Here is a 16,613-nt window from a genome sequence, read left to right as displayed (position 1 = left end):
ATATTAACATGAGATTAAATTTATTATCACCAGAGTAATCGGCCTGATAGAAGAAAAACACGAAGGGGAGAGAAAAAAAAGAAGAAGAAAATTTAGAATGGTGGATAAGGTGGTGGGGGAGGGGGAACAGAGCATGAGCATGGCTTATTTTATCCCTACCCAATAAGAAACAACGTTCTTTGCAGTTTATCAACTACCACCATGGCTACCAGGACACACTAGCGACACACAAGTCAACTGTTCACTGTAACTGCAGAGAAGATTCACAATGAAATATTCTCTGCAGTTTTCGTGAACAGTTATTTTGACGAATGGCCCCGGTTTCACTCTGTAATCTCTCTCTCTCTCTCTCTCTCTCCCCCATTACATTACTCCTTAGGTGATGTTCACTTTCCAGTGTGTTATTATTGTTGCTACTATATTAGTATTATCATTAATATTTTCATTGTTGTTGTTGTCAGTGGTAGTTGCGGTAATAGTAATTTGGTGGAGGTTTTTTGTGTGTGTTTTAGTTGTTGTTTTTCTTGTTTAGTTTTGTCTTGCACTTAACCTTCTTTTCATCGTCAAATAATGTGTGTATTTTCGCCATTGCGTTTGTGTATTGCTTGTTACATACGAACGAGCACGATATAAGCTCATGCTTGTTGTTGCTCAAGTCTTCTTAATTGAACGCTGTATTGCACCTTGTTTCTTGATATTAAAAATGTTGAAACCAAGTGAAAAACTTCAATGAAACTACGGACACAAACCGCAAGGACAACAGGAGGGGGGTGTACTGTGTGTTTTCTCTCGTCTTCGTTATCTCCCATGTTCTCTCTCTTTCAGTGAACCCTGAAGCTTGAAGCGTCTGGCGGGATTCAGATCAGTTCAAATCGTGTTGCTTTTTTGCCCAGCCACATAAGCAAAGGATTTGTTTTAGGGCTTGACAACCAACCGGTCAACTAGTTATTAAAATCATTCAATGAGAAGTCAAAATAAAAAATCATTTAAAACAAGGTTAAAAAGAGCTGTTCACCAATCCACGCAGTTCATGTATATGTGCAAGTTATTCAACACAATACAATACAGTACAGTACAATACACTGTAGTACATTACAGTACATTGCACTACAATACAACTCAAGACGAGACAGTATCGATTTATTAATCCCTCACACAGGAAATTTTCGTGACTGCTCGTTCATTCGATTTTTTCTCTCTCTCTTTTCTGTCACATTCTGACTAAATACCACTCATACGAAGTTGTATTCAGTCAAACTGAGATATAAAAGAGAGAGAGAGAGAGAGAGAACAAAAAACGTAACTAACGACAACAAAACGAAGAACAACGGGAGGGAATAAAAAAAATAATAAATAAATAAAAAACCAAAAAAACAACAACCAACAAACGGGAACGGGAGGAACCATACGCGCGTGTCAGCCTTCCGTCTGCCCAACCGCGGCGTTCTCTGATCAGTTCGCGAGTGTGAACTGTCGGGATCCCGTGTTATGCCAATGTGCGTGTTTGAGCTGGGGACCGTCTTATCAGGCGTGATAGGGCTTAGGAGATAGCGTCGTGGCCCGTAGTCATCTTTTGCTGAACAAGAAGAAGAAGAAGAAGAAGAAAACTGGATCGGGGTCTTATGTGTGCTCCCCCCCATCTCTCTCCCCCTCCTACACTCCTTCCACCCCTCCCTCCACCTCTTAACCGACACTCCATTTGCTTTGCTTTCCTTGCTTGAGTACTTTTCTCATGAAACACACACACACACACACACACACACACACACACATACATACAAGGTTTGGTAATTTCGAGGTTTTCTGTATGGGTAATGTTCTTATCCTTCTGATTAGAAAGTAGAAATCAAAACAAAACAGAAACTGGTATTGATGTTCAGGCTTTCTGTTGGGGAATTAAATTTTTTAAAAAATTAGATATATATATATATATATATATATATATATATATATATATATATATATATATATATATATAGTCCCGAGAAAGATGTTACCAGAGAGGAAGGAATGAAGAAAAATTGGTCCACGTTTTGGATTAGTCGTTAGAGGTGATAAATACCAAATACGACTGGGGGGGGGGGGGGGGGAAGAGAGATACAGTCAACAGGAATGTGACAATGCCTACAACGAAAAAAACCAAAATGCCAATGGTCTGTTCGTATTTTCAATGGAGAAAAAAAAAAGGTTATCAAGTCTGGAGAAAGACAAAAATGTTAACACTAACAGTTCCAGAACATAACATTTCGGTGTCTGGTGGATCGTGAAGGTCAAACTACAAACTGATGACGTCAAAAGTAAAGGTGACGTGTAAGAAAAAGTGGCGTCAAAAACAAAACAAAAAGCAGCAGAGAATTGACATACTAAAAAAAAATTCAAGGAAAATGTAAATACGAAAGTCAGTAACGCAAGGCAATTATTGTTTTATAGATTCCAGTGGCAATGCTGCCATGCTTTTAGACTGTCGTGTTAGGTCCTGCGTCCAGAATATTGAAACAAACAACGAATGTTTGTTGGCTGATATTCGACCGCCACTGCTCACGGCCTCCAAAACAAAACAAAAACCAAAAAAAATGAAGGTAGCAATGATGGATTTTTGTTCCAATATGGGCAATAACGATTGTTATTTCATCCCATGCCGTTTTGCATATGAAGAGGTTAATTTGAACTCCCACCGTGGATGTTCGCCTGCTTGTGTTTGCTGCCTCCTCCTCCTCCCATGGCCTTTGAGTGGTATTGCTCCCTCGTTGCCAGTCCGGTTTTCCTCCTCTTCCATCGGGCGGACACGGAGGTTGCCAGTTCTCGGGGGGGAAACATTTTTAGAATTTCTGTTTCATTAGCTAATAAAAGTAATGTGCATTTTGTTGATTACCCTGCAGTATTTTGTAGGCCTGTATTAATGATATAACAATCCCCCACACCCCCTGTCCATGGAATTGGTTGTTTCAACTCGGTTTTATTGCCCGTTTCGGGAATTGGTTGTTCAAAGCACTTTTTGTTCCCCACCCACCCACCCTCCCTGTCTGTATGACGCACATGCGTACACACACACACACAGACGCACACATACACACACACGCGCGCGCGCGCACATGCACCGGCGCGCGCGCGCGCACACACACACACACACACACACACACACACACACACACACACACACACACACACACATCTATCTCCTTACATGCATACACACACACACACGGAGGCACCTCACGCGCCGTCAAAAGAGAGGTGTCGACAGTTTGACACGGACACGGACTCCAACAGATCTCCATCTTGATTTGCCGGCACAGCAACGCCTCCTAGCTAACCCCGTCTGTGCCCCAGCCATCTAGGGGGCGTAATCGTTGACGTCAGGTCAACACACGCATTAAAAAATGAAAGGAAAAAGTAATAAAAAGAAAGAGAAAGCAGAAGAAAATTTGAAAGGGGGGGGGGGGGGGGGGGGAAGGGGAGGAGGGGTTAAGAAAAGAAGAAGAAAAAAAGGGGGGGGGGGGGGGGGGGGGGGGGGAGAGAAGAAGCCAGAGCGTGTGTGTGACAAGAAATTGGCGTTAAAGGTTAACAGGCAGAAGAAGACGGCGTCATTATCGATGGTAGACTCGCCGGCACCTCGTGGTCTGCCGAGCCTGCCTCCACTGCTCGCTTCCAGGGACGTCCGTGGTGGCTCACTGGTTTGCGCTGCTGCTGAGTCAGGATGCTGCTGAATGCCATCACTGCAGTGGCAGAACAGAATTTTAAAAGTTTCAGTGGCAGAATGAAAATTTGAAAGTTTATCTGCCCCTTGTTCTCAAGTTGTTGCATTTAGAAATGTGCGCAATACTTAGTAAGGGACTATAAGTCAGTTGTTTTTTTTTTAAGTTACAAGATCAAATGTGGGTCCGATTTTTTGAAATCATTAAAATATTTATTTATTTATGTAGCCAAGTGCTCAGTACAACTGGTTACTGACTGTCGTTCAACTCACAGCACAAGCTGTAGCAGACGCCTTTTTCGCAACTACACGCCAGTCTTCAGTGACTCACTCATAATGTGTGACGCCATTCCCGGTTTGAATGCAAAGCCCATTCTAAACCTATCCTCTAAACATCTAAAAAAAAAAAAAAAAAAAAAAAATCAAGTCTCTGTATCGTTCGCTGCAATATCATATTTGTTGTGCTTACACACACACTCTAATCAGTTAGAAGCATGCTTGATTTCAGTTCAATCGTTCATCAGTCTAAAGATATCAACTGACACTAAGCTTACGTCATTTTGTCCTTCTCGTTGAACGTTTAACGACAACCACTCCACAACCAGTGTCGCTGTACGCCATTGGGTGAGCTCTAATCTGTGTTTCTGACGCAGCGTATTTAATTAATATCTCTTTTTGTCGGATCAGTAAACTGCAGGTATTATATACTGATAGAATCGTCGCAATTCTAACTTTAAATCTATTCCATTTGTGTAGGTTACACTGATTTAACGCAGTTTGTAATTTTCCGTGATGAGCTCGCTAAAACTGATCAGTCATGTGGCTTTAATTAAGATTATGAATTCATCGTAAATAATTAACACTCCGTTTTATACTCATTAGAAAGTACGTGTTGAGCTCTTTCTTTTGCGACCTATCCGACGTAAATCGGTTCAGGAATCGTTTTAAAAATCTGTCACTGAACACCTTGAAACAAACGCAATGATAATCAAATTTAGGGGGATTTGAACCGATTCGCTAAACGGGCCTCGCTAGCGTCTGTGCAGTTCGCTTAACTTGCACAAGTAGACGGAGTGGGTGATCACTGGTCACTTTTCCACCTGGCCAGTCACTGGCTGGAGCCTGCTCTCTCTCTCTCTCTCTCTCTCTCTGTCTCTTGCTGTGTCGCAGGCAGTGTGTGTTGTGCGTTGTCCCAGAGGCCAGCATCTCGCTACGTGTCCCTTGCACTGTTTTCTCATTTTCTCTTTATCTTCTCATCTTCTTATAACTATTGTACGAGTAAATAAAACAACAGAAAAACCCTTTTGTGACTGGCCGTCTGTATGTCCTTGGGCCTGTGTGGGGATTCTTTTCTATCCTTTAATACAGTAAATCATCAGCTAATTCTTTTGTACCGTCCCGCGTTCAATATAATAACACCACTCGGGTTCATAACACGGCTACATTTATTTATTTTATTTTTTTACGTGTTGAAGGATTCAGAAATGTACTATCCCTGCTAAAAGGCTTGAAAATGCCCAGAAAGGGGTTTTGTTATTATTGACATTAGTTTTATGAGAGTAAACATTGAATCGATACCGACAAGGGTAGCAGTTTCACTTTTAAACGACAGTCCACGTATACGTTTTTATTAGACAGTTGTTTCTTCCTGTAATGGATGAAATTCTAAAATGATAGAGCGACCGTTTTCTGGAAGTTCAGCAGTAATTAAGACAGGTTCAAAGTGGTGATCAGACCAGAGAAAAGAACATCATACACAGATTTGTCAGTTATTGATCGTTGATGATGAGAATCGAGCTTTTTTTCTTCGCTGGATATTTTTAGCTGCACATGTTAAATAATGAATATTGTTTCCACCACCCAGGGTGCAGCGAATATTTTTACCTTGTATTTTTTTTGTGTTAATGATTTCAGTTACCGAATATTTATTATTCTCTCTCTGTCTCTCTCCCTGTCTGTCTGTCTCTGTCTCGCTTTCTCTCTCTCAAATGTTTCTCTCTCTCTCTCTCTCTCTCTCTCTCTCTCTCTCTCTCTCTCTCTCTCTCTCTCTCTCTCTCTCTCCTTATTCTTGTTATTCTACTTCTCCTTTACTGAAGTTAATGATTTCAGTTACGGATTCTTCATTGTAAACGTTGCCATTTTCAGTTATGGATAGCTGAAGACCCTTTTCATTTCTTCGACGATGGTGTAATTTAAATGCAAGAAACAAAAAAAGAAAGGAAAAGAGAGTAAAAAACAACAACAATAAAACAACACACACACACACACACACACACACACACACACACACACACACATACACACACACACACACACACACACACACACACACACACAAAACAGCACTGCAATAAACCTACTGCACAGATGGCCGAGGACGCAGAAACTAAGGGAGAAAAAAAAAAGGAAAGAAAAAAAAAGAAGTAATAATAAGGTGCTCCAGTTCTACCCCACCCTCCTCCTCCTCCTCCTCCTCCTCCCCCTCCTCCCCCACCCACTCCCAGCCTACATAACCACGGTAACTTCATCACCTCGTGCCCTACTCACTCTCCCTCCCTCTTTCCACCCTCCACCCCTCCTCCCACCAACCCCTCCCCTCTCTCTCTCTCTCTCTCCACATCAGCCGTCCCAGCACACTCACCGCCCCCCCCCCCCACACACACACACCTCCTTCCCTCCTATTCCCCCGCTCCAGCCAGCCAGAGCTCAGTTACATTCGAAAAGGGTTTGCGTTCAGGAGGCGAAAAAACTGGCGATAATATCTTCAGTTGGCTTGTGCTTGTGTAATTTCTCTCTCTCTCTCTCTCTCTCTCTCTCTCTCTCTCTCTCTCTCTCTCTCTCTCTCTCTCTCTCTTTTTTTTCTTTTTTTCTTTTTCTATTTGAGGGTTGGGGAGGTGGGTAGAGGTAGGGTGGAAAGATGGTGGGGGTGTGGGGGTGGGGGAGAGATGAGAGGCACTGCATGGACTGGCTTGTGTTTCCCCACAGCACTTGAAGTAGTTTGTTGCTGCTGCTGCTGCTGCTGCTGCTGTGATTTTTACCCCAACCCACCCCCTTCCTCGCCACCCCGGCTCCCCCTTCCTCCCTCCCTCCCTCCTCCCTCCCTTCCCCACCCACCCACCCACCCACACCCAAGCCCTGCCACTTTTATGTATTTCCTGTCAGAGAGTTGTGTGGCTGTGTGTGTTGCGGAATGCCAGTTTGGTGCGAAAACATAGACAACCCGCTTCCTTTTTGTGGGGGCCTCTCTCTCTCTCTCTCTCTCTGTGTCTCTTGTCAGTCTCTTTCTTTTCTTCACACTCACACCCCACCCCTCTCTCTCTCTCTCTGTCAGTCTCTTTCTTTTCTCCACACTCACCCCACTCTCTCTCTGTGTCTCTGTCAGTCTCTTTTCTCCACACTCACCCCACTCTCTCTCTCTGTCTCTGTCAGTCTCTTTTCTCCACACTCACCCCACTCTCTCTCTCTGTCTCTGTCAGTCTCTTTTCTCCACACTCACCCCACTCTCTCTCTCTGTCTCTGTCAGTCTCTTTTCTCCACATTCACCCCCTCTCTCTCTCTCTGTCTCTGTCAGTCTCTTTTCTCCACACTCACCCCACTCTCTCTCTCTGTCTCTGTCGGTCTCTTTCTTTTCTCCACACTCACCCCACCCCTCTCTCTCTGTGTCTCTGTCAGTCTCTTTTCTCCACACTCACCTCCCCCCCCTTCTCTCTCTCTCTCTCTTTCTTTTCTCCACACTCACCCCCCCTCTCTCTCTCTCTCTCTGTCTCTTTCTTTTCTCCACACTCACCCCTCCCCCTTCTCTCACCCTCTCTCTCTGTCTCGGTCAGTTTCTTTCTTTTTTCACAACGCACGCTCGCGGGCGCGCTCACACGGGTATGAACACACACACACATAAGCATGCCTTGAGCACCCTTGCAAATGAAGCGACTGTTCAGCAGTTTGACAAATTCACCAATTGACACATGATTCAAGGCTTATCACACACACACACACACACACACACGCACACACAAATTCTCATAAAGTCGGGAGGTTCTTTCATCACGTCACATAGTTTTGAATGAACTGTCTGATCTTTGATTACCCATTCCTCATAACCCCACCATTTCTTTGATTACGGTCTTTCTGGAATTGACTGTGAGTGATAATGGTGGTATTTCAACACGGCGAAGTTCGGATGTAGATAGGTTTGATTTAATTAACTTTCAGTTACCGGTTAAATCGCCCCATCATTTTTTTATTTATTATTTTTTTTTTTATTGATGTTAATTGAATGAAAAGGACTGTGAAAAGAAGGGTCTGTTTATTTCATCTTCGGTCCCCCCCCCACCCCCCACCCCCCGCCCCCCTCTGCTCCCCTTCCCTCTCCCCGAACTGAAAATGCTGGGTTGTAATTATTTCACACGGCAAAGAAAATTGAGTCCGCAGCAAAGAGAGAAGGGGTTTCTGTTTTTTCTGGGTCGTTAAAATATTATGTTTTAAAGTGCTTGCTTGCTTGCTTGCTTTCCGTCTATCTGTCTGTCTGTCTCTCCCCCCGCCCCCCCCCCCCCCCCCCCCCCCGCCCCCCTCCTTTTTCTTTCTTTCTTTCTTTCTTTCGCGCGCGCGCACACACACAGACACACACACACACACACACACATACATACACACGCAGGAAAAACAAAACAAAACAAAACAGCCCCCCCAAAAAAAACGTTTTAGTGGTGACCTTGCACGAATTTCTGTGAGCAGGGTTTTATGGGAAGATGCCCCGCAAAGTCGTTCAGATGTTATGATTTAGAATTGAATGGGGTTTTTCACGGTTGAAGTGTAAACATTGTGAAGTGTAAACATTGTTGGTAAGTTATTTGGCTCTCGACGTGATGCTGGTTTCATTATCTCGGGAGCTTCTACGTGACTTGCCCCAGTGTGTTGCTGTTCGTGCTTTCTGAGGACGTGGAAACGCTGTAGGTATCCCCAGCAGTATTCAGCCTCTCCTCCCTCTTCATGTTTTACATTTATTTGCTTATTTATCATCATTGTTGTCTTATTTATTTATTTATTTATTATTATTATTATTATTACTACTATCTTTTTTATATGATAATTATTATTTATTTATTTATGTAAGCTTATCTATTATTTATTCACCTTTCTTCTTCTTCTTCTTCTTCTCTCTCTCTCTCTCTCTCTCTCTCTCAAGGCCTGACTAAGCGCGTTGGGTTACGCTGCTGGTCAGGCATCTGCTTGGCAGATGTGGTGTAGCGTATATGGATTTGTCCGAACGCAGTGACGCCTCCTTGAGCTACTGAAACCGAAACTGAAACTCCTCCCTAAGTGCTGTCTGGCTGGTATTTGAATCACGGCAGACGCAGATATTTATCGCCGTTACAATAAAGAATCTGTTTCGGAGGGTGTTCGCCTTGAGGCAATCTTTAAATTCTTGAGGGAAGCCGATTTATTGTCAGTGCAAGCGTGTGTTGCATTTAAACTGACTGGAAATGATGTTGCGTGGGTTTGGGTTTCTGTTGGTCTGTTTAGTTTCAACGTTCTGCTTGATTTGTTTTTCTTCTCGCTCTGGCGCCACTCATTTCCCCATCTTTTTTTTTTTTTCTGTAAATGTCTTTGTATGTACACGTCTGCTTGCCCGTTTTGTATGTGTGTGGCTTTCTGTGTGATTTTTTTTTTAACAACAGTAGTTTTAAATGTGATAATATCAGGCCTCGGATGACCAACACGGTTGTGAATCTTTCGTGTTTTTTTTTTTTTTTTTTCTTCTTCTTTTTTTCCACATTCTACAGGAAAAAGTATTCACATATTTTTCAGCCCTCATATGACGTTTGTGATCGACTGGCTGCAAATTACAAAGATGTATATCGTATACGCCATTAACCACGGCCACGGCTTAACCCTCATCCCCCACCCCCCATCTCCACCCTGATGTGTTGACTGTCGTTGGTTGCTGTGTATGTGTTGACTGTTGTTGGTTGCTGTGGATGTGTTGACTGTTGTTGGTTGCTGTGGATGTGTTGACTGTTGTTGGTTGCTGTGTATGTGTTGACTGTTGTTGGTTGCTGTGGATGTGTTGACTGTCGTTGGTTGCTGTGGATGTGTTGACTGTCGTTGGTTGCTGTGTATGTGTTGACTGTTGTTGGTTGCTGTGGATGTGTTGACTGTCGTTGGTTGCTGTGTATGTGTTGACTGTCGTTGGTTGCTGTCGCTGGTTGCTGTGGATGTGTTGACTGTCGTTGGTTGCTGTGGATGTGTTGACTGTCGTTGGTTGCTGTCGCTGGTTGCTGTGGATGTGTTGACTGTCGTTGGTTGCTGTCGTTGGTTGCTGTCGTTGGTTGCTGTGGATGTGTTGACTGTCGTTGGTTGCTGTGGATGTGTTGACTGTCGTTGGTTGCTGTGGATGTGTTGACTGTCGTTGGTTGCTGTCGTTGGTTGCTGTGTATGTGTTGACTGTCGTTGGTTGCTGTGTATGTGTTGACTGTCGTTGGTTGCTGTGTATGTGTTGACTGTCGTTGGTTGCTGTGGATGTGTTGACTGTCGTTGGTTGCTGTCGCTGGTTGCTGTGGATGTGTTGACTGTCGTTGGTTGCTGTGGATGTGTTGACTGTTGTTGGTTGCTGTGGGTGTGTTGACTGTTGTTGGTTCGCTGTGTGTTTTCAGCTGACTGTGATCGTGAAGAGCCACGCGGAGTGTGGCTCCCCCCACTACCACACCTACCAGGCCCAGACCGACTCCTTGCCCGGAGCCTTCGAGGACGGCAACACGTCCTACGGGCCGTACGGCAGCGTGCTGGTGAAGGAGGTGGAGGCCAACCGGCACGTGGAGATCCACGTGCTCTACATCGCCACCACCATCATCGTGCGCCAGATCGGCCGCTACTTCACCTTCGCCATCCACATGCCCGCGGAGCTGGTCAACAGCAGCGGCCAGCACCACGAGCCCGAGCTGTGCTCCAAGGGCTGCCCTCCTTCAGAGCAGATCGACTACAAGCAGTACCTTGCCCACCGCCGGGACCGCATCGTGCAGCTCCAGAGCTCCGACCCCTCGGGTCAGCTGACCATCTCGCGCCACGAGGCCGAGCAGGTGTGTCGCCAGTCCGGGCTCGTGGACTTCTACTTCGACTCGTGCGTCTTCGACCTGATGGCCACCGGGGACCGCAACTTCACGCTGGCGGCGCTGAGCGCCCTGAAGGACGTGATCCGGCTGGACCCCGAGAAGGCCGTGCAGTCCAGCAGGAGTACTCTGGAGCCCTACGATGACATGTTCTCCTCCGCGGCGGCCTCCGGGCTGAGGACAGGGTGCACGTGGTGGAGGTGGTGGTGGTGGTGTCTGGTGTGTGCTGTGTCCGCGGTGTTGACGTTACGACCGTCGCCTGTTGCGCTGCAGGTCAGATGAGGGTCGGTGCTGGACGTCGGGTTTGTTAACAAAAAGGTGTAGGGGTGGGGTGGACCTTGTCAAGGCATTCGCTCCGTTTTATGCTTGGGGGTGACAGCTTTAGCAGAACGACAAGAGGCACGTGCTTGTCACGTGATCACGGTGATGGTGGCTGGGTGCTGAAGCAGAATTGTGTTTGAAGCATCTAAAAAAAAAAAATTCACTCCAAGACCCCTTCAAAGCGTCGTGACTTTTAGCGTTCTAATCCATTGCAATTGGTGTCAGAAAAACAACAACAACAGAGATCAGGGAGAAACGAGAGGTCTTGGTTCGCAAATCCAAAACCAAGTTTGTGGCCAGGAGCAAAACGTTGAATTGCCAGCCTGGGCACTACAGTGATATGGAGAACTCTCCGGGCTGTGCGACATGATCGCACTCCACATGTTTTAGATTGTCTTTTACTGTGTCTCTCACCTTTAAAAAAAAAAGTAAGAAAAACGGCCGACTGACAGCGTTTCCCCCACCCCCACCCCCACGCCCCCGCCCCCGCCCCATGGCACTTCCGCAAAACACTGAATTCAACGTCAACGAGCTGAGCTCTGCTGCAGACACCAGACAAGCAGAACAACCCAGTTTCTTGCACAGTGATACCTGACTCCTTTCTCACTCAACAACTTTGCCTTCGAAAGGCGATTGTTTGATTTTTGTTTTGTTTTGTTTTGTTTTGTTTTGTTTTTTTTGTGCGTGGAATATATGTAATGCATACCCGTGCACGGACTACTGCACACAACTGACACGTGCAAGTTTGGATCGTTCCGTTCAACCACAGACCTTGTTGACTTTTAACTGTAGTAGGTGTCCCATCCCTGTGACATTCGGAAATCTTGTCCTGTTACTTTAAAGGTGTGTGCGTGTGTTTGTGTGAATTTCATTTCCTTGCTTTTTTTTTTTTTTTAATTTTTTTATTCCCGCCCTGCAGGAAAGAAAAACTACAGGGAAACATTTGAAACAAAAACAATAGCATCAGCAATATGTGAGTCAAACCAAAAACCTGTTAATTTGTGTGTGTAAAGACATGGTGACTTGTTTTACTGATCGTTTTGCATCTTTGTAGGATGACTGGGTGAATGTACAGATGGATGTAATCTTCATGGATATGTTGTCATCAAACGTCATTAAGAGGCAAGCTTTTCTGTTTGCTGCTTATTTAAAGGTTAAAAAGAAGAAGAAGAAGAAAAAAAAAGAAGAAAAAAACAGGTCAAGAAAAATGGCAGTCGTGAACATTTGCATGCATGTATGTACTTTCCTGTAATGTCAAAGCTGGTGAGTTTTTAAATGTTGATTAGGTAACTGGTTGATTTTTTTTTTTTTAGTTGACAGTCAATTGTACAGATATTTAAAAGAAAAGAAAAGCTTTTATTTGGGCTTTTTAAACTTTATTTAACGGGTCTTTTCCCACAGAAAGAGGAGAAAACTTGGAAATAATTGAATTGGAATAATTGTTTTAAATTAGATGTTTAATCAGCCAAAGCAGTGGAATCTGATTTGAAGGCTTGTTAAATTATATTTTAATGTTGATTCATTACATGAAAATGTTTGCAAAATCCATTGTTTAAGAATGGTCATGTGGAATTAAAAGTTTCAATATTTAATATGAAAAGGGAGGGCTTATGGGATTGAGGGTTTTCGTGTTTAAAAATTGAAGGCAGGGTTGACAGATAAAATTTTAAAAAATCAAAAACCAAAACCATTGTCATAAACTCATAGTCAGCAAAGAAGAATGTTCATAATGATTTACGACCATTGACTAATCTCCTCGCAAATACCTCAAGGAAGCGGCTGACACAAGCAGTCCGCGGCCTCTTCACTGAGCTCTCTCTCTCTGTAACCACTGTCACACTGTTTGTACATTATGTGCGCACTAGTAATGTTAGTATGCAGAACGTTGAATGCGAGAGGAGTGATTTTGACATGCTGCTGTTTTTGCTACTGCTACTTAACTGATAAATACCATTACTGTCATGTGTACTACTACTCTACAGCTACTGCAGACAACTACCACTGCCAAAACTGTTATTCTTAAGTGCCACCGCTGCACCCATACGGGTCCACCAGTAATTTTCTTTTAAGTCAGCTTATGTTGATGTTACAATTAGAACGAATGTTAAAATGTTCACAAACTACCCTTCAGAGCAGTTGTTCGGTTACATAATCAAAATTCATAATCTGATGCGATGAGAAGACGAATGTGGAAAATTCGTTGGGAATGGGCATGAAGAGTAAACCACAACAAGTGTTAACGGGCCCGTTTGAACAGGGGAAATCCTCGTTTGAAATGATTCCTCAATTGCATTCAGCTGTTAACTTTTTACTGCATTGCCTGTTATCAGAATCGTCTGTGTCCTCCTGCACTCTGCACTGAGTATTGCCTTCACCAGTATCGAGTTTTAAAGTTATTGTTTTAATTTGAAAAGCGCTTTTAAAGTGCTTTTTCCGCCTAGATGTATTGTTTGTCAGCCGACCTTGGCGAGGCGTGTCACGGCTGTTGCCACCATGTCTGTGAACTGGAACATCTGCTCCAACCCATTGGCCCGCACGTTTTGATGATGTCATGGCTGTCGGCAGAGCATGAGAGGGCAGCTTAGAAACTTAGAAGTCACGGTCGGAAACGGCTGCAGTGAAATTGCCGTTGTCTGTCCAGGAAAGTTAGGGGTTAATAGACGTGAAGGACCTAAATAACATGTTGCCAAAAGTCGAGTTGTTTTAAGTTACACAACAACTGGCAATGCGAAACCTGAAAGGAGGAAAAAGAGAGGAAGGGAAAAAAAAAAAAACAGAAAGGGGGGAGAAAAAAAGTCCGCCCAGATGGAGGATTGGAACGTTTACTGTACGTTCAACCTCTTAACTGCCAACCTGACAAAGTGTGCACCCGCTGGTTTGGGATACGGGTGGAAAAGTGGCTTAGGCCAAAGGTGCCGAGGTGGTGAACCCTGTGAGGGGGTTATCTGCCCACCGCATGCGTCATCTCCCCTTGAGGGCAGCGGGTCTCTTGTGAGTGTTCAAAGTTTCTCAGGGTGAAACTGGATCAGTGCGAAGAGGAAACAGACACGATGCAGGCAAGTGCTTGAAGAAAGAAAACAAAAGTAAAGAAAAAAAACATACCCCCCCTCACCCCCCAAAAAAACAAAAAACAAAAAAAACCCATCCACAACTACCTTGGACCTGAAAAACAAACACACAACTACTGCTACTGCTACTCTACCACTGCTATCACCACCACCACCATCGCCACCACAACTACCACCTATAGTAAATAATGATGGTAATACAATTACAAACATGAAAGTGGTGATCATATAATTTAAGCAAAATTAACATCGATGTTTTGTTGCATTTCCCACTGGTAGCAGTACATGAACAATACTTTAAAAGTGAACTTGAGCGCATTAGTGACAAATCTCACATTGCTGACATTAGCAGTCGCATCATCTCAAAACTGGTGGATCTTTCATTGTGAGTACCCTCCTCATGTTAACCTCTGGCATGGAGCAACATATATTTAAAGCTGTTAAAATAACAGTTCTGTGAACTGAAAGCAAAAATTAATGATGTCTTCTTAGAATGGTTTTGGAATGTAACCATTCTTTTCAATTTTACTCTGAAACAATGAAAACCATGGTGACTTATTTTGCGGTTGTTGGCAAAGGACATTTGACTGAACTTCTGAAGACGAAATGTGTGTGTGTGCTTTTTTGCCAGGAGTGTGATTGAGTTCCACAGCAATATTGTAATTTATTAACGGGTTTCAATTCTGCGTACTTATGTTCTTTATGTCTGTTTTAAGAAAAGAAAAAAAAAAGCCACCGTCAGTTTAATCAAAATGAAAAATGAATGTTATGATTTTCACGGGCATATGTTTTGTTTGGATGTGTGTGTTAACTGTTGATGTTACCCATTTGATTTTGTTGCAGATGTTGTTGAAATCACTTAGTTAAGACTTCAGGTTTTTTTGGGTTTTTTTATTTGGTTTTTTTTTTTTAGCATCTCTTCAGCTACATAACTAGTGAGTAGTATTTTTCTTGCCACTGGACAAATAACAAAACTTTTGAAAGGTAGAAAGGAAAAAGAAAAAAGTAAACAACAACAAGGTTAATGATTATTCTACAGGCCAGTTTTTATTTGGATGGATAAAGTGCATTCTTAGATCTTTGGACAGTATAGTATTCTTTGTTCTGATACCTCATGCGGTCATGGCGAAAACGTTCAAGTACTTCAGCCATCTTTGAATGAAACAGATTCCGATGCAACAACATAAGCTGATGATTGTGTCACTGGTTAACGGCGTGTTTGTGAACTTCAAACCATCTCAGCTGTGATTTATGTGTGAGAAGTGTAGGAATCTTCACGAGACTGAGAACTTTCACTCCACTATGGGTGGAAAGTTTGTTGTTGTTTCCTAGGTGGAGGGGTAGGGGGAGGGAATGCAGAACAGGAAAGAAAAGATGGGACAGTGTCCCAGAAGGTAATGCTGCTATTGACTGTGCATGTGTGTTTTATTAGTATCATTACTATGGAGTACAGTTGATCCCAACACTCGGCTTATATCACAGATTGACATAAGTTTACATTTGGGCCAACGGCAAAGTGAGAGCTGTATTATCAATGGTTTCTCCAGTCAATGGGAAACCATTTACAGCTTAGTCTTTTGTGAAGGACTGTGACTCTCAAACTAGGAGGCAAAATTGCACTGGCTCTTAGTGCTGCAGCCTTGTGGGTTAGTTGGCCTTTGGGGACCATCCCAACGCCGACTGTCCTGAAACCCTCTTGGCCGAGAGAGTGGGGATGTAACTTGGGCAAGACACTTTCCACTATAATCAAATTCTAGCCCAAATAGTCGGAACAGCAGTTGCCTCCTCTGCTGTTCTGATGGTCATAGTCGGACACGACTGACTATCATATATATATATATACACAGTTGATCAGAATGTAGCGGCGTAGCTGGCAAAACAGAATCAGGATGATCACAAAGGGGTGTACGCTAATAATTCTGAGGGGCTTCCCCCCTAACAAATAACCCCCTCTACCTCACCGACCGCCACAAAGGGAGAATGTAGCATGCTTTTGACTAACATGTGCATCCTGTTTCCTTTTACCATGTTTGAACAATATGTGTGTGTGTACATGTGTCTGTGTGTTGGGGGAAATGGGATCGGGTCGGAAATGGGTGGATTACCAGTGGTGATGTTTTGTGTGTGTGTGTGTGTGTGTGTGTGTGTGTGTGTGTGTGAGGGAGAGAGAATTCAGTACTACGAATTTCTTCAAAAGACAGTGACTTAAGAAGTTATGTGAATGCGCTCTTGTGCGGATGTGATTATGTTTCTGCATGACCATGTAAATGAGTGAGTGCATAATGGGCAGTGTGTGCATATGTGTTTTTGCACATGCATGCGTGATTGTGTGTGTGTGTATGTATAAGTGTGTGTGTGTATGTGTGTGTGTGTGAAAGCGTACAGGATGCGTTCAAGTATGTGAGCTGATTTGAAATCTGAGGGAAT

At 43.7% G+C, this 16,613-nt stretch overlaps 1 protein-coding gene across 4 annotated transcripts in view; it reads left to right on the top strand.

Moving 5' to 3' along the window:
* Window positions 1–16,613, top strand: part of LOC143297531 (repulsive guidance molecule A-like) — a 128,805-nt gene that overhangs the window by 112,121 nt on the left and 71 nt on the right. For all 4 annotated transcript variants that reach the window (XM_076609939.1, XM_076609940.1, XM_076609941.1 and 1 more), the window contains one exon: window positions 10,345–16,613. This exon is cut by the window's right edge and continues 71 nt beyond it. In XM_076609939.1, coding sequence (XP_076466054.1) covers window positions 10,345–11,079 — 735 coding nt within the window. In that variant the 3' untranslated portion in view covers window positions 11,080–16,613. The remainder of the gene's footprint in view (window positions 1–10,344) is intronic.

The sequence above is a fragment of the Babylonia areolata genome, chromosome 22, assembly GCF_041734735.1.
Source record: "Babylonia areolata isolate BAREFJ2019XMU chromosome 22, ASM4173473v1, whole genome shotgun sequence".
Classification (NCBI taxonomy): Eukaryota; Metazoa; Mollusca; class Gastropoda; order Neogastropoda; family Buccinidae; genus Babylonia; species Babylonia areolata.
This window is presented reverse-complemented; position numbering and strand designations above follow the sequence as displayed.